At 43.1% G+C, this 22,474-nt stretch overlaps 1 protein-coding gene across 1 annotated transcript in view; it reads right to left on the reverse strand.

Annotated features, from left to right (window-relative positions):
• LAMC1 (laminin subunit gamma 1) overlaps window positions 1-22,474 on the reverse strand; it is a 69,621-nt gene that overhangs the window by 17,362 nt on the left and 29,785 nt on the right. Inside the window, exons 2-6 of the mRNA XM_086463412.1 lie at window positions 7,477-7,781; window positions 5,410-5,540; window positions 3,839-4,005; window positions 2,578-2,766; window positions 63-180 (exon numbers count right to left, since the gene is read on the reverse strand). Coding sequence (XP_086319538.1) covers window positions 63-180; window positions 2,578-2,766; window positions 3,839-4,005; window positions 5,410-5,540; window positions 7,477-7,781 — 910 coding nt within the window. The remainder of the gene's footprint in view (window positions 1-62; window positions 181-2,577; window positions 2,767-3,838; window positions 4,006-5,409; window positions 5,541-7,476; window positions 7,782-22,474) is intronic.

The raw sequence follows: 22,474 nt of genomic DNA on the forward strand, positions 1-22,474 counted from the left end.
CCACGGAGAAAGCTTTAAAAAGGTGCCTAGCTGTTCTTTTAGAGAGCAGCAGTGTCCCTTACCTGCATCCAGCTTCAGAGAGGGAGTGGAAACCTGGCTGGCACCGGTCACACTTATCACCCATCACACCGGGTTTGCAGCTGCACTGGCCATAGCTGTCGCACTGCGTGCTCAGGGAGCCTGCGGGGAGAGCAGGGACAGGCACCTCAGCAGACCCGCCTGGCTCTGTTAGCCTGCAATCCTTTCAACTTTACGAAATGGAGAAGAAATACAGGAAAAGAAGTGGGAAGTATAGCTTCAAGATGACAAGTGACAGCTTACTTAAAGACTGCCTCTAGTTCACAGGGCTTTTTCCCCTAGCAGCTCTAGAGACATGAATCGTTATCTAGTCTTCCAAACTATATTTAGCTTAATAATTTTAACTTCAAATTGCATTCTCATCCTTATTCCTGTTTTGTCCTCAATGCTACCTTTGCATGCCCCTAATTCCATGCCTGTTTCACCATGCAGTGCACCATTTCCAAGATTTTATTCCCTGAATCCCTTGTGTTCTCTGTTATCACCATGTCACCTTTGCCAGGGGATATCCTGACCTCTCCTTTTCATGCTCCAATTTCCTCCCTTGATTCCCAAGTTGGATTTAAAGACTAAACTGCCGCCTTGGAGTCAGGCTGCATGTGCCACTATTAACCCTAACAAACTCTTCAGCAAAACTCATTTTTGGAAGGACATTTTCCTCAGTACTGCTCTGTTCAAGCACAGTTGCACAAAAAGCAGCAGGAGGTTTCTTTAATCCACAGCAGACACAATGCTTTCTCCCAAGCACCAGTGTAGCTAGCAGCCTAAGAGTTGTCCACACTGTAAGAGTTAACTACCAGGAGAAAAGCATTTTAATATACAGAAATAGTTGCTTCTTTCCACTTCAATCCACACTAGAAGATTATAGTAAAGTGAAGAGTTACAAGATGATTAAGCTGGACAGGACAGAAGAACTCACAAAACCTTTACAATTCACAGCCAAAGTTCAAATCCCCTTTGCGGTCCCACTTATGATTATTTAGGAAAAAAACAATACTTGGACAAAAATTAGCAATCTAAACCTATCCAGGGGCTTCAAATACACCCTGGGTGCCAGTGTGCCACAGGATACAAGTTGATGGCTAAGTCATAAAGCCCTTTGAAATTTCACAGAATCACAGAATAGTTCAGGTTGGAAGGGATCTTTAGAGGTCATCTAGTCCAACTCCCCTTCAGTGAGCAGGGACATCTTTAGCTGGACCAGGTTGCTCAGAGTCCCATCCAACCTGACCTTGAATGTTTCCAGGGATGGGGCTTCCACCACCTCCCTGGGCAGCCTGTTCCAGTGTTTCACCACCATCATTGTAAAAAAATTTCTTCCTACTATCAAGTCTAAATCTACCCTCCTTTAGTTTAAAACCATTACTCCTTGTCCTATTGCAACAGGCTCTCCTAAAAAGATTGCCCCCATCTTTCTTATATGTTAAGGTCTCCCCGGAGCCTTCTCTTCTCCACACTGAACAACCCCAACTTTCTCAGCCTGTCCTTGTAGGAGAGGTGTTCCAGCCCCCTGATCATTTTTGTGGCCCTCCAGAAGTCAGCTCCCTGTTTCTTCTCAACTGTCTCAGTGGACACCAACACTCATCCCTCTTAAAATAAGGTCCAACACAATGACCTGGGAAAGCAGATGGAGGAAGAAAGAGGCCTTTCTTGGTCAAAAATTTCACAACTGTACAACTATCCAACCAAATTAGACAGGAGCTGTACACTGGCAGACCTCGCTGGCTGCTTTTAGGGCATGCTGCAAGCAATTGCTTATTCCAGCTACTCTGTTTTAGAATCTCACATCATATCTTACTATCTGTTACCCTTTTGTCTCCTTCCCCCTTATTTGCTGCGGGCTGGTGCAGTTATGGGATTACTCTGTACAGGTCAAGTGGTTCCCCTGACAACAAAAGATTTGCTCTCCTGCCAGAAGTTTTTCCCTTTTTCTTTTTTTAAAGGAGTTTAACTACATATTTTGAGTTTGTTTTTCTCACCCCCACTCCCTTTTGTGTTTAAGGTTTCACTGCTTTGTATTTATAGTACTTGGATACTCAGTAGGAGAAACTGATGCAGCTAAAATTCACTACAATTCTTCAGCATGAACAACTTCCAGAAATATCTGCTCACATCATCTTGTTTATTAAGAATTTAAATGAGCTCTTTAGTACTGGGAGCATCCAGGGTAACACATACATAGTGGAAAAAAAAAACAAACCAAAACCAACAAAAAACCCCACCAAAACCACAACAAAATAAAATCTATTTCAGAACACATTTGAAGGAGTAAATGCTGCAGAGATGAACCATTTGCCCCTGCCACCCCAACCCCAATCAGATCCAAGGATAATTTAAACCAGAATACAACCCAATAAACATTTCCTACATGGGGGGTGGGGGAACAAAGAAAACCCCCTCTTTTTATCTTGTAGTTCGCAATTAGCTGCATAACTGAGAGAAGAGATAGCTTTTGTGCACAGAAGTTTGCAAGCAGAAACATTTACTGCCGCTACGTACCAACAGGGTTGCAGCTGCAGGGCAGACATCCCTCCTCGCTCCCCAGGCGATAGAAGCCGTCCCTGCACCTTTCGCAGTGGGCACCATCAGTGTTATCCGAGCAGCCCATGCAGTGGCCCCCGTGGCCCGTTGAGCGGTACAACTCAGGGTCAAAGTAGCATTCCTGCGACCTCCCATTGCAGTCGCAAGCTGCAGAGACAAGGGTACCATCAGTGAACAGCATGTGCAGCCATCCGACCCCAACAGTCACAAAACTCGCTACATAAAGCTCAATATTAAGTTGTAGGAGAGCTGGAGTAGGAGCCTTTAACCATCCTGAGACCCACGCAAAGTTCCCCTAAAGGCATTTGTGCATCAATGAGAAGAAAAAGAGGGAGGGGGAAGCATGGCTTTAACAATGAAACAGGCTCCTCAAGACCACTCTCATCTACGTCCAGAAGAAAATCAGCATTTTCTCACCTACTCCCTTCCACTTTGGGCTGCCATTTGCAGGTGAAATGCCACCCTCCCACATAGCAACACCAATCTCAATCATGCAAACAAGCACGAGAAGGTAACAGTAAGGCTGACTCCGTGCTGCAACGAGAGCTTCTCCCCTGGATTACAAATACCCTCTGTCTAGGGAGCCGGTGACCTAGGTTTCACTAGCCTGTCAAGCTGGGACCGATCAACACACACAGAAAGAGAGCTTTTCTGTCTGAAAAAGCTTCCCCATAAAGTAAACTATCAGGAGCTGTGGCCTGCGACACAAAACCAAGCGAAATAAACGGGCGTTCAGTCACAGAGATTCACATTCGCAGTCCAGAACTATTGCAACAGTCCTGAAATTGGATGAAATAGTCAGTAAGTAATTGTAAAAACCAGTAACCTGAATACAAAAGGAAGTCAGCGTATGCCAAATGAGGAGCTTTTTAAAGGGCAATTATACTCCAGCATACTACATAGCAACTTTTTTCTATGGGTCCCATAAAGTACAAGCCTGTACATTTTTGCAGTACACCTACTTCTTAACCATCACTCGCATCCTTCTCCAGAACGGAGACGTTCCTTTCTAGGGCTTTACCAGAAGGCTCCTACAGGATAGGAGTGGAATGACCAGCAGACCCACAAAACCTTTGCTAAGGAACACCAGAACTGTGCTTAATACTGGCTAACTGTGACTGAGACAACTTAAAACCACGCAGGGCCAGCTCCTGGGTGCCAACAGAGGCAAGGGACCCAACCCCTGAGAGCTTTTCCCCTCAAGTGAGGTCGCACATACGCAAGCATTCGTTGGCACTCTCTGCTGTCGCTCTCCTCCATGGACGGTCATTGAAGAAAGGAAGACACTTTTCACAGTCAACCCCAAAGGTATTGTGTTTGCAGTTGCAGACCAGCTTCCCAAGCTCATTCTTCATGCACTCGCTTGCATGCCCATTACATTTACATCTGGTTAACAAGAGACAAGAAACAGGTATTTAAACTCCAGGGATCCAGGACACTCAAACAGCAATCCCAAAAACAAAGCCCAGACCTGAAAATCTGAGGTGAGACAAATTCAAAGGTAGATGGTCACAACAAAATTGAGCATGTAACTGCTGTTGTTCAGCCTGGAGAAGAGGAGGCTCCAGGGAGACCTTATTGAGGTCTTTAAATGTCTAAAGGGGGTTTACAAGAAAGATGAAGCCTTTTTACCAGTGTCTGTAGTGACAGGACAAGGGGCAATGACCTCTAACTGAAAGAGGGTAGGTTTAGATTGGACATAAGGAAGGAATGTTTTACAATGAGAGTGGTGACACACTGAACAGGTTGCCCAGAGAAGTTATGGATGCCACATCAGTGTTCAAGGTCAAGTTGGACAGGGCTTTGAGCAACCTGATCCAGTGAAAGATGTCCCTGCCCATGGCAGGGTGCTGCATGATCTCTGAAGCTTCCTTCCAACCCAAACCATTCTATCTATGAAACAAACAGTTGTAGCATGCTCAAGGCAGGCATTTAGAAATGTGAGAACGTTAACCAACTCCTCCTCAGTCTGTCACTAAAACAGAGTAAGCTGAGTAGGCAAAGCAAAGATTTTGTTGGCTTTAGGTTAGTAAATTCTCCACAGCTTCTCTCTCATGAGAGTCCAGGAAACGGTATGCACACTGGCCATGTGCTGCTACTTTATCAGTAAGAAATTCAACAGCACAAAGGTGACTAATACAGAAGCCCAGGGAACTCCACAAACTGGTGGTGCAGCCAATGCAAATCCCCATGTTGTCAAATCCCGGTCTCAGGACTGCTCTCTGCAAACATTCCAAAAGACTGCAGTGGTCTCAGCTCTGTTTATGAAAACATTTTATCATCAAGAACTTAAGATTCTGCAATACACTTTGGCAAAAGGAACAGATAATCACAGTATTGTACAATGCTTCAGATCTTCATAGCAGATACCTCCCAAAATATATGTGAAGCAGAGACATTTGAGATTTTCTGTTATTCTAGGCTACAGATACAGGCAGAGAACATGTTAAAAAACATACAAAGCACAGGGTACAAAAAAGTTGGGGTTTTTTTCCCTTGTTTTACATTTTTGTCACTCTTTTCACCCTTCACCCTCTCAAATCACTTAACATTTCATCTAATCAAGGATAAAAATATTCAATCTCTGTCTGCCCCGAAAGTATAGCTACAAAAGGTTATACCCAGTATTCACAAGCTTTGTAGAATTCATTCTACTTAATTTTTGGTTTAGGACAGTCAATAAAGACCGAAGCCTAATGGTACCATGTGAGTATAATCAAAATCTTTAAAGCGCTCTAGTAATCCTGACCAAAAGCTTTAAATAAGTACAGAGGTTTATTGTCTACTCACCTACCACCCACAGCAAAATCAGAAATTGCATAGTAATAAGACTTGAGAACTTTCGGGTCATTGAAAACTTCATCTCCAAATGTGTTCAGACGATTGAGGGTCACTCTAATATCTGTAGCCGTCACCCATTCCTAGAGCAGACAGAAATCCCATCAGATTAAACATCAGATATCCCCCTCAAGTGCGTACCAGTGCTGCGTCATCAGCAGTTGTATTCACAAAGTCATTCCATCAATCAGCAAGTTCCTTCCTCATCATTGTCCCCTCCACACCTTGGAAGCTCACACACCCCTGCCCAAGAGGCCTTACACCACACCCTCTTGGTTTGGATGTGTTTTCCGGTTTGCTCCTTTCTGGGTACCCTTTCCAATGCCTTTTTGCAGGGTGACTGCTCTCAGCTGGGAAGCAGTGGGTAACCTCTTCTGCAAAGAGCGGAGCGCACACAATTATGCAAGCTTGCTAATCGTGTCTATCTGACCACAGTTTTCCTCCAAAGCTATACAGCACGAATGGGAAAAGCTTTAGGGTACACTCAGCTGCAGGAATACACTGCCAGATGAAAAGACATAAATGAGTGAGGCTGGGGAAGGCTGAGGAAGAAAAACAGACAGGCAGATCTGACTTAGAACACAAGAGCTTTTAATAATATTTACACAGCATCCTCACCACAGTACCCTACCCTCCTCTGGCAACAGCCAGCAAGCGCAGCCTGTCCCCAAATTTCACACCACCTTCAGCCAGTGACTGTCCTTAGTACCTCCTTATTTTTATTACAGCTTTTGCAACGCCATTTCCCTTCCCTCATCACAAAAAGAACACAAGAAAAACATCCCTGTATGTACAACTCTGCTGCAGCTGTGTCACTGCTTAGCCAGTACAGTAAGAAGATTTACTGAATTACAAACACTGGCATAAACACATGGAAATGCTGAGCACAAAATACATGCTTGCTTCAGTTCTGAACAATGCCAGAGGTTTGTACGTATTTTAGGAAACTGGCAGTCAGGTGCCTATTCCTTATATAGAGAAATTTATTGGAAAATTATATGCCATATCACTAATGTGAAATCTCTCCATTCACCTTAATGATTAGATTCTGTTTTCTGCAAGGGCTAGCTACACCAACAAGGTGGTCAAACTGGTTCTTTTCCATTTCAGGAGGAGTTCTCCTGTTCCCATTAATCTTTATTTTCATTTGCAGAAGTGAGCCCCACCAGATTCTGCTCTTCTGCCCACTGGATGGGGGTCAGAGACAGGCGAGCCCCAAGATCTCAGTCTGCTCCTGCTGCTCTAAGAGGAAAGGGAGGGAGTGGCAATCACAGCTCCAAAAGGAAAGAGACGAGCCCCAATGGGGCAAACCCTACAGCTTTAGCTCCTTGTTGCAATATCAGCTGCAGAAGCCATCAAGCAGAGTACAAAAAGCAGCAAGCAAATCAGACAAACTGGTGCTTCCAGTATGCTCCTGACCACTGCCCAAGCAGCACTGGGAATGCTAACAACAAAAAACCCTGACCAAACCCCCTTGCCAAGCCATTTCTAAGAGAAAAAAAATACTGTGGATAAAATCAGGCTCCCTCATCCAACATACATGTTAAGAGAACAGGTTAGAGTTTCCAATAACCCTTTATTTCTTTAGAAGAATCTCACATTTCTTAATTTTTTGTGCTCAAAATATACATGCAGATGCCTCAAATATTCATTTGACTTAAGGACAGAGGAGGGTAAAGCCTAAGTTTGAAACAGCAGCAAAATGCCTACAGCTGCTTTCTAAGCAGGCAGAGGTTTGCATCCATCCTCTAAAGACTTCCATGATGTCTAATGACAAATCATTCTTAATGCCAGAGATTTTGCTTTTTGTACTATAAACTTACTAACACAATCAAGAGTTCAACTCTTCCTTCAAAAGCGTCTCTTTGGATTGTCTATCCCAACTTACCTGCACAAGGGCCTTTCAGTATGAATAATGGCTGTAGTGCAGCCCCCAGTCAGCCCAAAACCACCATCCACAAGAACTAAACAGAAAGACTCTACTCAGACCACCCAATTGACTTAGTCTTGTTCACATACCTGTAGCACAGGGCTGTTGTCAAAGTTGTAGGCACTTGGACGCCCCTCCAGTGTTGAGAATGCCACGTTGCCCCCGGTGAGAGGAGAGATGTCACTGAACTCATCCGTACAGAGTGCCTGCTGCTCATCCTCTCCAGTTCGAATAAAGCCACGATTGACTTTGTGATACGTGCTCTCACAGGAGCCACTGTAATACTGGTAGGGCACCCACGGGCCATCTTCTCTAGTGCGTTTGTAGATCGCAAAGCTCTCCGGCCGACTGGTGTGAAACTTCAAACGCACATATGTGATGTCAAAGGCCTTTCCTGCAGAGAAGACAGACATGAGAAAGACTCAAACAACTTAAAACAGAAAGAAGGGAAAGAGCTGTACTACAATTCTCTCTTTAGAAGAAAGATCTCCTCTAGTTCTATCCAGCAGGATGAGCAGCGTCCAGTAGCACCAGAAGTATCTCTTCCAGTCCTATGTACTGTATCTCCCTACAAAGACAAAGTGAAGGAATCAAAGGCAGAAGTCAAGGGCAGGCTGACTAGATAAAATAAACACTTACAGACTTCTGTGCAACCAAACACACATCTCACAAGCTCCAATTCTCTTCTGCAGACATCACCAACAGTGTCCTTATCCCAACAGATGACAGATTACATCAGACTCACAAACAGTTTGTGAGTATCTAAAGCCAGGCCCAAGTTAACCATGCCATTTGATAATGTTTCTTCCAAATACACGTTTAGGAGAAACGGTATTAACCAGAAAGGTAAGAGTCATATTGTAGAGCCTGTTTAGTACCTCTACTTCCTTCCTAAACAAACAATATCCCAAACTCTTTCTACTACTATGAAGCCTTTCCTCCAGCACTGAACTACTGAGTACACCCTCTTCTATCCTGGGAAAGACAAAACAACATTTAAGCTTCCCAGACCATATGATTAAAGTTGCCAAGACACTTTTCAGATCAAAGTGCAATGATGTACATACAAGCTAGCCATGTTCTCCCTTTCCTAGGAGGAGAAATCTAAACCCAGCTCCCTGCCGTCCATTCATCTCCTAACAGGTTTGTGTCAATCAGCAGATCATCCTCCTTCATGGATTCTTCTCCAGTGACTAAGCATCTACCCCCATGCACATAAACCAACTGTTCAGGAGACTCACACCCTGAGAAAACCCATCAGGGGGAAATGGACCATAGCGCACTTCAGCCACTTTCCTCTGCCATCCCCGCCAGCCAAGGAGCAGTTCCCAGGAGAAGGCGTACAGCTGCACACCAGCTGTTCTCGCTCCACCTTGGCGAGCAGACTGTGTACAATCAGGACACACTGGCACACATAGGGAACTTGCTAAAACAACGAGGTTTGCCTGGAACAAAACCTTGGGTGTTTAGTCCCTGCCACGCTCTTTTACACTCCCATCATCTCCAAGAAAAACACTGCTCTAAGCAGAGGTTGCAGCCATCACTGGTCCTTTCATTGAGCAAAAAAGAGCTACTAGAAAAGCTTCAACTGATTGAGAAACAAGTCTTTTTCCACCTGTAGAAGTCATACGGATTTAACCTCAACTTGTAAAATGAATTAACTCCACTGCATTAAATTTTAACACGAGGCTTTGCACCTGCTGAAGAGTGGCTCACTTCACAAGTTAAAGCAGACCAGACAGCATCAGGCAACAAGAATAGTGTGCCTCAAAGCACACGTGCAAAACCTGGTGGCAATGAATCACATCATGAACCACAGTTATCACTCACGTGCCACCCACCGGTTAGATAGGGACCAGTCTGCATTAGGCACGTCACACCCAGAGCCTGGCTGGCGCAAGGGAGGAACATTTGTCCTTTCTGGCTGCTAGAAACACCGAAGTAGCAGGAGAAGCATGGCAAAGGTTCCAGAAATCAACGTAACAGGAAAAAAAATAAAAATCAAGACATATAGCACCCGAAAAACTTACACCTACATGTCTCCAGGATAATAAAAGACCAATCTTGTGTTTAAAGGCAAAGAAATCTGCTGATACCCCAACGTATCAAAAAGTATTATCTGTGTGACATGCAAGACAGCTGGGGCATTGTACAGATACAAATCCCCCGATACTTCCCACAAAATACCCTTTCCTATTTATATCATGTGTGAGGTTACAGATGACCTAAGCACAAGACTGGAAGCCAGACATTCACAAGCTGTGGCTCTTGCTCAATACTAGTCCACTGTCGGTTTGGGGTCAAGCAATTTAATGAGATCTTCTTACACACAGAAGACAAGTCAGAAGCAATCACACTATTAGTGCCAAACTGCTTCCACAAGGGCTAGAAACTCCAAAGGATCAACACCGAACACTGTAATGCAGCTTAGGTGTACCCTCCCCTTGCTGCCCAATACAAGAGATTAATCCCTTTTCCATTTATTTGGAAGTATTTTTCTTAAGAATCTTAATGCAAGGCAAGAAGCAGACATCACGTGTACAAATCAGTCCCTCCCAGATTTCCCATTTTTCCTGCATGGTCTCCCCTCAAGAACAGAGCTCCTCACTGAAGGCAAAGCATGCTTCAGAGATGAAGATCATGCACACGCAGAAACTCCAGGTGAGCACACCAGACACAAGCCAATAGGCCAGACATGCACAAATATCTTTTTCAGGCCCACGGTAAACAAACCCAGGATATAATCCCCATCTTTTCCAGATAAAGGCAAAAAGCACCAGAAGCAAATGCCTCCTCATTCCTCTGCAGGAAAACACCAGTATATGTGTTGACCTGCAACTTGACAGTCTGAGAACTTCACCAACGCCTTGGATGGGCAGTAACTAAAACCAGACCTACTATCATGGTTTTATCTCTACTAAAACTCTCATCAGCTTATGACAACATTTTCTTTGAGGTCACGTGCTAAAATACTGCAAAATATGAGGCTGAAAATCTGCCCTGGTGGGATTGCTTTGGGCAATTTTCATGACAAGTGAAAACAGCGGAGACATTAGGGAAGAGCAGCCATTCTGTGAATCAGCGGGGGGGGGGGGGGGGGGGCGCAAATAAGCCAAAGCCAATCACATGAAGATGATTCAACTAAATTGTGACAACTGAATTGTCATGAATACCCTGCTACTTTGACTTGGAGTGGTTAGTTTGCTTCTACTAGTACTGCATTCCTCTAGCGTGAAGCAAAAAACCTTGCATTAAGGCTTCCTCAAGATGATTTCAGGGAGGAAATGCTTCGAAAGAATCCTGGGAATGAAGACAGGGCCGGGTGCATGCTCTCTCTCCACACACAACTTTCTGCTTTAGCAAAAGACCAGGTCACAGCCTGCACGTACCAAAAAGGAACTATTTTTTCTCTCTCCACTACAACCAGATTACAGACCCTGTTCCCAGACAAGGTCTCCTGTCTCCTCCTGTCCAAAAATTCCAGCTCAGCTAATGACACAACACATGCAAACTTCACTTTGGGCAGCACAGAAACATTTTCCACAGAAATTGCTTTTGCTAAATGAAAAGGATCCTCCCTTCTTCATCTTCAGTATTACATGGCAGGCCAATGAAAACACATTCAAAACCCACCCAAGCAACCAGGTGAAAAAGGCATTTATTTCAGCTGGCAGTGTGACTACTGGAGAAATCCTGTTAATGGCATTAAACAGGAATGCAGTTAATGCACACAGAGAGGCTGTACACTAGCACCGTATCAGCTTGCCATGGGTAAATACTGCTGGAACAATAGAGTTTACCCAAGACCAGCTGACACAGTGTTGAAATGCATTTCCCCACTGTTCATACTGAACGTAAAAGCTGTGCTTAGCAGCCTGGCAGCTAGCAGGGCTCTTCAAGGCTGCAGAGTTTTTTTCTAGCAAAGATAATCTGCCTAGGTTGCTTTCAAGTCTTCCAGAGCTAAATAAACATACACTGCTATTACACTGAGAAATGGCAACAGCAATAACCAGGTGAAAGACAGTTTTAAACATTTAATTTGAAGGACAAAAAGTCATTGTTCTCCTGTTCCTAGAAGCTGGTAATTATTTTGATCTCAGTTTGCCTTAGAAGTGTCTGACTGTCAAGTATCAGATAATATTTCCCTCTGTGTTCTGAGAACTGGTAGTTCAATTTTCCAGGAAGAATTCCAGATGTTTGTTATAAAAGTTCGTTAGTAGAAAGAAGACATGAAATAATTAGCAACCATGAGCTCAGCACTTCAGCAGTACAGCCTGACATATCTTTAAAGCATCCAGAGCTCAATATCACAAGCCTCACGTTTTAAAACTGCGTCTTTTCTGAGGCATGAAGTTCTTTGCCAGCAAGTGACAAGGTGACAAAATAACCAGCCCCCTTTGGTAATTCAGGCTGATATGCAAAACCCTGTAATATCTTTCTCTAAAGTAAGCAATGTATAAGCCTTCAAGACAGTATTGCAACTACGGACTAAACCAAGCAAGCAAGTCTGGGTGCCTGCAGAGGTGGCAGCAGTGGCATTGAAAACGTTTGATGCAGGGGATGCTTCCCCAAACAACCTGCTCACATTGTCGGGCTGATGCCAGATGTCATCAGCAATTAAAGCCCTTCCTTAGCAAGGTTATTGCGCAGTGCTGTATCCCAAGGTCCACCAGGAAATGTGCCATGCTGAAAACCATAGACAGCCTGGAAAAATGTAAGCAAATTCTATTTACATCTTTAGAAACTCCTCCCTTTTCCCTCAAGTTAGGAATTCGTCCCTACACACAAAAGGCCTCCTTGTATTCAGACCCCTCAGAACGGATGGATAATTTACATCAGGAAAACGTCCCGCCAGCTGGCACGCCAACTACAAGCACTGAATTCTGAGCAGATGCCTGGGTGAGATAAGCTCAGACTACACTCGCCTCCTTCATTATCGGTCCACTCACATCCCCTGTGTGTGGGAAGAAACCACGCTACCTCTTCTGCACTCCCTACTATCCATCAATGCATCCTCACAGCAATGAGATTTAAAATACAGACGCTGAGTTTTACTGCCCAGGAAAAATAAGAAAAATCCACCCGAGAAGATTGTACTGGGCAAAGAATTGAGCCTTTGCAAATTTGTTTTCAGCAAAATTCACTGAGCAGTAATGAAATGGTTAAACTTTGCTCTATTTCTCTTTTGGTTGGCTCCTGTTTCAGAGCAGCTTTTTTTCACCCAGGAACCTGCTGACAACCTGTCTAAGTACAGGTTAAAAGAACTGAAAACAAACCAGTAAAAAATACAGCCTACTTAGTATTTTTTGATTGAATTTCATTGCCATTTTGCAGTGACAGGACAGAGAGCAAGCAGCTACCACTGGTATTTCATTTTATTCTCATCTGACTTGGTTCCCTGTCATTCCCCAGAAGAAAGGCCAGCTTTCCCTGTTTGCTAGACTAGAATGTGCCCCATGCCATTCACCCATCTTTTCCTTTCTCCTACCTCAACTCTGCCCTTCTTGAACCATCAACTCTCCCCACCACCTAGCACAATGCTGCACCAGCTATAAGCAGACTGACTCTGCTGCTTCAAGACATAAATGCTGATCTGCTCCTCTCTGACAAATAAAAAGCTACCAGCCATATCAGGAGGCAGCATCTTCCACTCTTATGCTACCACAACACATCAAGGGTAGCACAGATACTGCAACCTCACACAAGCAGCAAATCACAAGGGACAGAAACATTGATGCCAGTCGACAGCCAGCAAGTTAACAAGATCTTGTTCAAGGCTGATCACTGCTTCTTCAGTCAACGAACCACTCCAAGTTCTCAGCTACTGCAATATTTTGTTCAGCCTCCCATGCTAGAAACCCTCCCAGAGGCTTCCCTCCTGGATCACTGGGGCTATAGATGAGGAGAATATTTAAGGAGAATGAGTTACCCCATACCATGGAATGGGACAGGATTTTCCAGCATGCAGATGGGCAACAAGAGCAGGACAGTGTTTACAAGGAAAGGAGAAGAGTAAGAAACATCCTGAGCAACTTGCTTTTTTGGATAAAAAAGTTTTATTCAACAACAACAATCCAACACCTGCAAAACACATAAGCAGTAAGTTATGTTGCTTGCATCACATGCACATGAAAAAGCCAAACTTATGACAGAAAGCAAGAAATTATGGTAGTTCTAGAGCAAATGTCCTTTACAACTACACCCTAGCTTTTCTGGGAAAATTTGTGGAGGAGGAGGAAGATGGGAACACTGGTATTGCACAAGCAGATGAAATATCCAGCATCTAAAGAAAGAAAATGAAGGACTTTCATTTCCTAATGATCTTCAGTGAGGAAATAACTCCATGCAGGAGCATGGATGACAGCTCTCACATGCTGAGTGGTGGCCCTTACGGGAACACAAATCAGCAATAACAAACCTCAGGTTTATTTTCTTGTCCTCACCAAAAGAGACTGGAGGTTCAGACACATATATCATAAATAAGAAGCCCCTGAAGGATTTTAACACCATCTCATCATAAACAACGCTCCACCAAACAGAAGATTTTGGCTTGTGAAGCACCAAGAAAGCCCAACAGAGATATAAACATGCATTACTTTTTCTGGGCACCTATACCAAGACAGGGATGAAGAAAGGAAACGGGTTTGGGACACTGGGGGAATGAGCGCAGCCTTGAGCACGCTGGAATGAAGGCGAACTCCCACCACCCCATTAGATCATGCATTCTTCCATTGCTCCTGAACAAAGGCACCATTGACTTGTGCGCGTGGGCGGCTCCGGACAGCAAAAGGCTGCCCAGTAAATTATTGCATGATAATCCAACATTGCTAAGTTATCGAGGCTGCTTGTTCTAGTCATGTTTCCAAAGGGGGGACGAGGGAAACTTACTCCCCCTGCATTGGCTGAAGGCAGCCTCGTAAGAAAGGCATTTTTTTCATTTGATCACTCTTAAGTCAGTGTAAAAGTCAGAAAACTTTGTCCAGTAATTCAGTACAGCTTGCTGCCTTATTTGTACAGCTTTGATGCAAAGATGTTAAGTCTGTTTCTCAAAACAGCCAGCTGTGTTTATTCACTAGGGACTGGAAAGATCCCATGTACAACACAAAAGTCCTATGTGCACAGGAAGCCTCAAAGTCCTTTTTCAGCACAAACGATAAAAGCTCATTTTAAAAAGGCACTTTACACTTGGCAAGCACAGCCAGATCACAGATGATCAAGGACACCACAGGCCATTTTGGGGAGGGCGCCACTTCATTCGCATATCCAGACTGCAAAGGTACCTCCTGCCACCCCTGTCGGCACCAAGATGAGCAGTATCTGGGTTACAGTGGGTCAGGATCCTTGGAATGTTCATCTGCTTGTATTAAACATCCAGAAGCTGCTCCGTGGCCTGTATGCAATGGGTACTGGTGAAACCAAGTCATTCCCACAACTGAACAAGCACAAAAGAAGCGGGGATTTACTCTCCCAAAATGGGGGGTTTACCCAAGAAAAAAAGAAAAAAACTGAGGTAAAGAGTTTATTTATCCAAAAAAGATGAAACAAAAGCTGTCTTTTACCCTTTATTCTCAGCAGAAGAATGCACAGCAATTACCAAGAAATCATCATTTCATCACCCATAGTGCAAATAATAACCCTTTGAAATTGGCGATTTCCACCCATTCCAGATCGCTGTGGGACCTTGGTGCCTGCCCCAGAAACATGAGATTTTCCCCAAGAGTTTTCCTCATGGAGACACAGCTATCATCCAGTAAGAACTGAAGCAAGCAGCCACCACAGCCCCTAGAAGATCAGAGCTGGTGTCAGCAGCAGGCCAGAGGAGATTCACCAAAAAGCTTTCAGTCAAACTGTGTAATGCAATACTTCTCATCCTTGGCAACATGGTAAGACATCTTATGAATGTTGCGTAAGACCACATCTCCAACAAAAATCACTACAAAGCAACAAATCTTCACCACCTTCAAGTTGTTCTCATAGCATTCAACTTAAAGTGACAAAACAAAGAGCAAATTACATTACATTTTAATTTCTCCTCAGATATTTTAATTTGACAGTAGGAGGTGTAGGAGGGAGTATTCCTGATGTTCAGCTCCAACTGCATCTTTTTAGAGGCAGAGATGTGGGGATGGAAGGATGACTGGGGAAAAAAGAAGACTAAAAATTACTTTCAAACCCCGAAAGTTTAAATAGCTAAACAAAAATGAAGTTGCAGCTTCTTTAAATATGGTATTTGGCCAATTGGCAAACATTGGATTACTTGTAAAAATAGTTTACTGGATTATAGTGCAGCACCTTACAAACAAATTTAATATCAGATAATCTGGTGAGAATTATAAAACCATTTATTTAAAGGGCAACTAGATTTTATTGACTTGTAAGCAAAAAAAAAAAATCAAGTAAAAAAGCATTTTGCAAGTGGGATGGACAGTGCAGGAATGTTAACAGGTTTTCCTAAGCTCTGTTTTCCTTCTGCATGCCCTCCCAGGAGCCTCATCCTTCAGCAGCTCGATGCCCTTCCCTTGCTCTTAGCACGCATGCTTTCAACTAGCACACCTAAAGTCAAAGCACATGCAGTGCTTCAGTTTAAGAAAGTTCAGCAAACCCAAATGACCAGAGTCAAAAACGCCGTGGGCAAAGGCAGCATGGAAGTTGTTTTGCATGGTGTCCTTGTGTCCGGGTGAGATGTCAGTCACCCCTGGCTCCAGCCCCGGCACTCCTGGAGGGGAGGTATGCCAGCTCCCACCGGAGCACTGCCTCTCAACGCAGTTCAACAGCTCCGTCGCTCATGATAGTCAGCCGCCAGTTTCTATTCAATAATATTTTGAAGCCTTTTCCCCTGCCTTTTGAAAGGCAGTGTTTTCCCCACTCCTCCCCCTCCTCCTCCACACGTGCTCATAGCCCGCAACAGCTCTAATGCATGGCTATGCTCCTATCTGAACTGGATATCAAAAACACACAGCTCATATTGTTGAGCCTAATTAAGAACAAATTAAGTGATACAGCTATGTAAGAGTGCTCTGAGCAGCAAGTTCAGCAGCTCTGGGAGCAAGACGGCCTTCCAGACTAGCTCCCACACTGCTGGCTGTACAGCCATGGAGAGGCCAGAAATGTTCCTTACACAACACACTGAAGTCTCTGGAATTTTGATGGTTTAATCTCCCTCCTGCCCCTGCCCTTCCACCTCCCACTCACCAGCCACATTTTTTTTTTTCAGACACAGGCCATAATTAACACCGCAGCTATTTCGAAATAATACTGCTGCTATTAGCATCCATCACCTGGCCCCGATGCAGACAAGACAGCTTTCTTTCCTCAAGTATTTAAGGAGTTTCACATTCTTCAATAAACATTTAAGAAAACTAACTTCTAGCACATCTGAAATGCAGCGTTTAATGTTGCACAGAGTTTGCATGCCTCCTGCCTCATCTCTCACTGAGAAATCTCCCACTCCCCCCAACTGACCCCCACTATGGATTTTAAGTAGCAGTTTGTGTGACTTCACACTATCTTTTAATGCATTTTCAGTCAATTACAGGCTTATGTACAAGCTACCATTATTTATCAAACACAAATTACAGCAATATCCATATGGACCATTTTCAACCACCCACTCACACAACAGTTTTACTTTCTCAGCCTATTAAGCCAGGGAAGGAACTGGGATAAACAGTCTCAACAAATTCATTGCTGGAGCGAGGCCATTTCCAAAACAAAGCTTGCCACTGAGTTATGGTTCAAATATGTTTTGGAAACTCAGAAGCAAAGCTCTTCCAGATTTTTCTTGAAGCAGAGAGGGAATTGCACTCCACTTCGACTCACAAGTGACAGCCAGTATGAGCCTTCAACTCTGCCTCTGGAGAGCAAAATGCACAAACTGCAAATGCTCACGGAAGTTGCAAAGGTGTATTAACCACACAGTTGTGCAAGTTCACACTCATCCACACATTCTGTCTGGAGACACTTGAAGGGAAAGGAACTATTAAATGCAGTGACTATTTCTAAGGAAAGAGAGTTTAGCAGAAAAACATGTACTCGAGAAGGCAGAATGGCTTAGCATGACCAGTTTCTCACAGAAGTGACTCTATTAGATTATTTTGGAACACCACGAACAAAGAAAATGAAACTGGATGCTCTAGGCTGACCCTGCAAAGATAATACTAACTCCAGGCTTCTCAAAACTTCCAGATGCAAAATTTGAAACCCTTCGTTTAACTCACAGACTAGAACGGAACCAAATCTGCTTTACATCAGGCTCCAAAACACCTCAGTGTATCCACACCAAACCTAGATTTGGAAAGTTATCTGTATATCAAAACTCCTTCCACCCAGGCTAAAGGCTGCCCATCCAGGAACAGAGAAAGCTCTGGAAAAAAAAAAACAAACCCAAACCAATATATACATGCACAGTCTTTCCTCACCATTTTATGTAAGAAGGAAATTTCCACACTGACTGTTTGTAAAGGAAGGATTTAAAAGATGGCACCACCATAGATCCTGAAGTGGGACAGAAGAACACCTGTGATACTGCTGAGACAGTGTAACATCAAAGGAGTTTCCTGCAGAGCATGTTTTCCTACAACAGCCCCAGCAGCAAACAAACAAACGTTAACATGTTTAAAAGACATTCTTGCACGGACTTCTATTTGTTGAACTTGTCTACTGGTCTTGAAACATGTGTATGCACTACAGTATAAAGCTAAATGTTAGTGCCTGGTTCCCAGCAGCAGGAATGAACACTAGTAATTCTGGGTGTGCAATTAATTCACCTTGTTAGCAGCAGAGAAGCGAGGCAGCTGTGCTGTAAAGGACAGGCAGAGTCTAAAAAGAAAAAAAATATCACACAAAGAAATACATTTTATTCCCAGATGGTCAGAGGTCATGGTGCTCAAGAACTCAGACCTGCATTTAAGCAAAAAAAAAAAAGAAGTGTGGATTAGGAACAGCTGCAGAAACAATTACAGAGCAAAGTCCAGACAAGGCAATAAAAAACCCACTCACTCCACAAGAAGTTAGTTCATCAGCCCCTGGACTAATGCAGAGGACATTTCCAGTGACATCACCACAGAAGAGGACCCCTGAAAGCAGCCTTCTAGCAAGTGTCTAAAACAACTTGCACATCCAAAGGCAAGCCTCCTGTCCCCAGGCTCCACATTGAGGGGCACACGTTACATCACACCACATCCTCCCCAGTCACACACAGGTTCTTTGGCAGCATAAGAATAGCTCGAGATTTCCTTAGGGTAACAGCATGGCCTAAAAGAGGGTGAGTGCACAGAAAATTAGTTTAACCATTTTCACTGAATGCCAAATGATGAGATTTTCTTTAGGCACTCTATACCACTGTGAAGCCTAAATGAACTATGAGAAGGTATTTTTCTCAGGAGAGAGACTATTAAAAATTCATTTTCTGATTAGTACTGCTAAGGCAGTGACACTCCTTTAAAAATATTAAATGCCTGGTTGATGAAAAAGCCTTTTTTGAAGTTAAAAGATAACTCTCACAACTCAACGACATAAACTATCATACATTAAAACTTCAAGTAATTTGTTGACCATCAGTGGCAGCCCATGAAGTAGGAGTGAAGATATTTCTTTCTCCCTTTGCTTTCAGTGTCTTTAGTAAGTACACCCACTCTTCTGACAGTATTGGGGGTGGGGATGGAAGAGAAACAGACACTTAAAAACCATCTGTAAAGCTGTTGCCTTTCAGAAGTCTGAAACAATACAGCACTCTCAAGCCTTTGTTTTGTAATCCTTAAAATTTAGTGATAGGTCAAACCCAAACCATGCTATCTGTTGCTCTTCAACCTACAGACACCCCAGGAGAGCTGAAAATCATCACACTCTTCAAGCTACCATTGAGTTACAGCAAGAAGGGCGGAGCTTCTCCAAAAGCTCAGACTTTCAAGACCCCATAGCATTCCATATCTCTCTGCTGCCTAGATAGGTAATTTATTCAGAGGTCAAGGGAAGCCACCACCACACAATCCCAAACATTACCCTTCACAGGTATGAAACTAAATATTACTAAAACATCAAGGTACCTGTACAAGATCAAAATTTGGGCAAAGCATGGACAGCTCAAGGAAAAAACAAAGCTACTTTGGTTGCAAAATACAATCATTTGACAAACCCACAAAGCCTAGTTAAGATTTAATTGTCCGCAGCAAGTACTCAGCCCATCTTCATAAAAACATTATAAAGCCCTTAAATTCTGCTCCACCTCTTCCAGGAGGACATGTTTCTTACCTCTGCCCTCTTAAAACCTGTCATCACTCCTGCCTGAATCAGGATGCAGCTAAAGCAATCAATACATTTATCATGCCAAGAAAGATTTGTGTAACTGAGAATGGAAAAAATCCAAAAGATAAAGTGGTACAACTTCTAGAGGCTTGCTTCAGTGATGGCCGGATATTTTTAAAAGTCTAGGATTTCCCAGTACATTTATGATATCAAATGAAAGCATTACTCTATCTTTAAAGCAATTAATAGGGCTAGTCATAGGCCAAAAACCCCTAATTTTAGACCCTCAATGGCAGCACACATCAGCCATAGTGACAGCAGTTACCACTTTCTGGCATAATGCACATCATGCTGGGTCTCCACTTTAAAAACACTTTAAATTTAGAGACAAAAACATTTTACCAAAGGAGATTCATTTGTCACATAAGCCCCCGAAAGGAAAAAATAAGTCAAACGCAGGATCTGTCCATGTTAAAGAAACTGCAAATGCGTTGGAGCATTGGGAAAGGATCTTCATTCATCAGAAAGACATGAAACCAACACTGCCTTTACCTTCAAACCCACTCAAACTTTTCCTTATAGAACTGCACACTACATTAAAAGTGAAAAACCTTGCTCTACAGTATTTTTCATTTGAAAATATGAGTTGCTGAAGAATAGAAGTTTACCAAGGACTTTGTCTTAAGCACAGGGTGATTTGTTATCATAGAGCAGCAGATGAGCACAAGACAGGCAAAAACACACAAGGTCTGTTGAGATCTGCTTGGGTGAAGCAAGACATTTAAAGCCAATTCACCCAGAATCCCATATAACTCCTGATAGTGCTAAAACAAGAAGGGTGGGACAGAAGGAGCCCTGTGAGCACAGGAATTAAGAACACATGTGAATCTCTTGGTTGAGTTTTGGAAGGCAAGTCTTGCACCTTCTGAACTCCTTGATAGGGATATCTTCAGAGATGCATCTGACTACAGAAGCCAAAACCTGTGACAGGTGAACACGTATGTTTGATTCCGTCTTTCATCAACCTTTTGCATGACACTAACAAGAACTGCCATTATTGTGGAGAGCTTCCTTCTTCTATCCAGAAGAGCAAAGGGTTCAGAAACTATGTGGAACGTGACAGGGCACAAAGTTCTTACGCAAGTTTTACTTCCATAGGACAACGCATTCCAGCAAGAGAAACATAACTGCCTCTTGTTTGCAAAGAGGAAATTAACAGCCATGCTTCCCTGAGTCATTGCAAAAAATTCCATGAGCCTCTCATGACACTGTCAGAAAAAAGCTTTAACATAAAAAGTTAATGGAGCAGTGCCTGATATAACAGCCTCCCTCTGCATGAGCAAATGGACAGTGACAATCTTCTTTGATGTCTCACTCCTCCAAAGACTTGGAGGATGGTTTTAGTAAATGGGTGCATTACCAGTTTAAAAAAGAATACTCCTCAAAGTACTTCAAATGCATGGGGACTAGTTGCACACACACTTTCACTACGGTCTGAGGACCCTATATTTTGCTGTAGATTATTTTCATTAGTATAAAAATATTATTTTACCTGAAAAAACCCTTTATGAAATATATATTCTATTTCCTTTAAAGTCAGAAAAAAAGTCATTTTTAAGCTCATTCAGTATTTCCACTACCAGTATGCTAACTCAGATACTTGCTGCATTTTCTCAACTCAAGAGAAAACACCCAAGTAACACACAGTATAGTTTAATTCCAGGTTTCCTTATACAAGCTGATCCAAAGAACAGCACTGCTATAAAAAACAAAATAAAACAACCAGCCCATGATCAGACATACCAGATTTTACACACATGACAAGAAAAGAGCCTTAAATCAATACCAACAATAGTGTAATCACTTCCACATCATGCTGGGCTACTTCTGCAAGAAGTTACTTGAATTTTTTGTCTAGATTGCTCTTTGCAAAGCTAAAGATAACAGTAGAAAGTTAATTTTCAGCTGATTAAAAAACCAGCAACATACATTTCTGAACAGGTCTATAAAAAAATCCAGATCTGTGCTGCTGATTTCTGAAACACAGTTATGATGGTGTGAAAGACACCAAGACAAGAAGTTGATAGTGCTGACAACCTGAGGCGGGGGGGGGGGGGCGTTGTGGTGTATCCTGGAATAGCTGAGTTTGCTGAGGATAAGGAAGCAGCTTTCCCTATACTTCAAAGCACAGTATTACTCCACTGCTACAGTAAGCAGAGCTTATTTTGTACAAGACCTGGGAAAAGACCCTCAGGGAGTTTTAGGATGCATTCATGCTCAACCTCCTACCTCTTACTTCAACTGCAAGAGCACAATTTCCTTCCTCCTCCCAGTCTTCATTTATCTAGACACCCTAAGTACTGAACGTAAGTAAATGCGAGCACGAAAAAAGACAAACCAAAACCAATGGAGAAAAAAAAAATCCCACAAAACACAAAAACTGGAGAGACTGCAGCTAAAAATTTGTACACAAAGTATTTTTTACCCACACAAAGGTCACTGCTAAAGAAACAGCCGCTATGCTGATCACATACTGCTTCATTTTCTCAAGTATTACCAAGTTGATCACCTAACCAGGTCTGGTTACTTTTTATTTTAATTTATGTTTAGAAAGTGAGGGTAGTTGGACAGACTGGCTTTTTAATGGCATTTCAATCTCCCAGGAACCTTAAGTACACCGCTTCATTAACCAAGTGACCAGATAGTAATGGCCTTCAAATTTAAACCATGTTGCCTAACACGAGCATATCCTCCCTCAGACCCACTGGTTGAAGAGTAATCTATTTTCTCCCAGCTCATTCCCCCATAGCTTATGGGAAAACAAAGCCAGGCTGTTCCCAGCCT

Source organism: Leptosomus discolor, chromosome 3 (assembly GCF_034619465.1).
Source record: "Leptosomus discolor isolate bLepDis1 chromosome 3, bLepDis1.hap2, whole genome shotgun sequence".
In the NCBI taxonomy this organism is placed as follows: domain Eukaryota; kingdom Metazoa; phylum Chordata; class Aves; order Leptosomiformes; family Leptosomidae; genus Leptosomus; species Leptosomus discolor.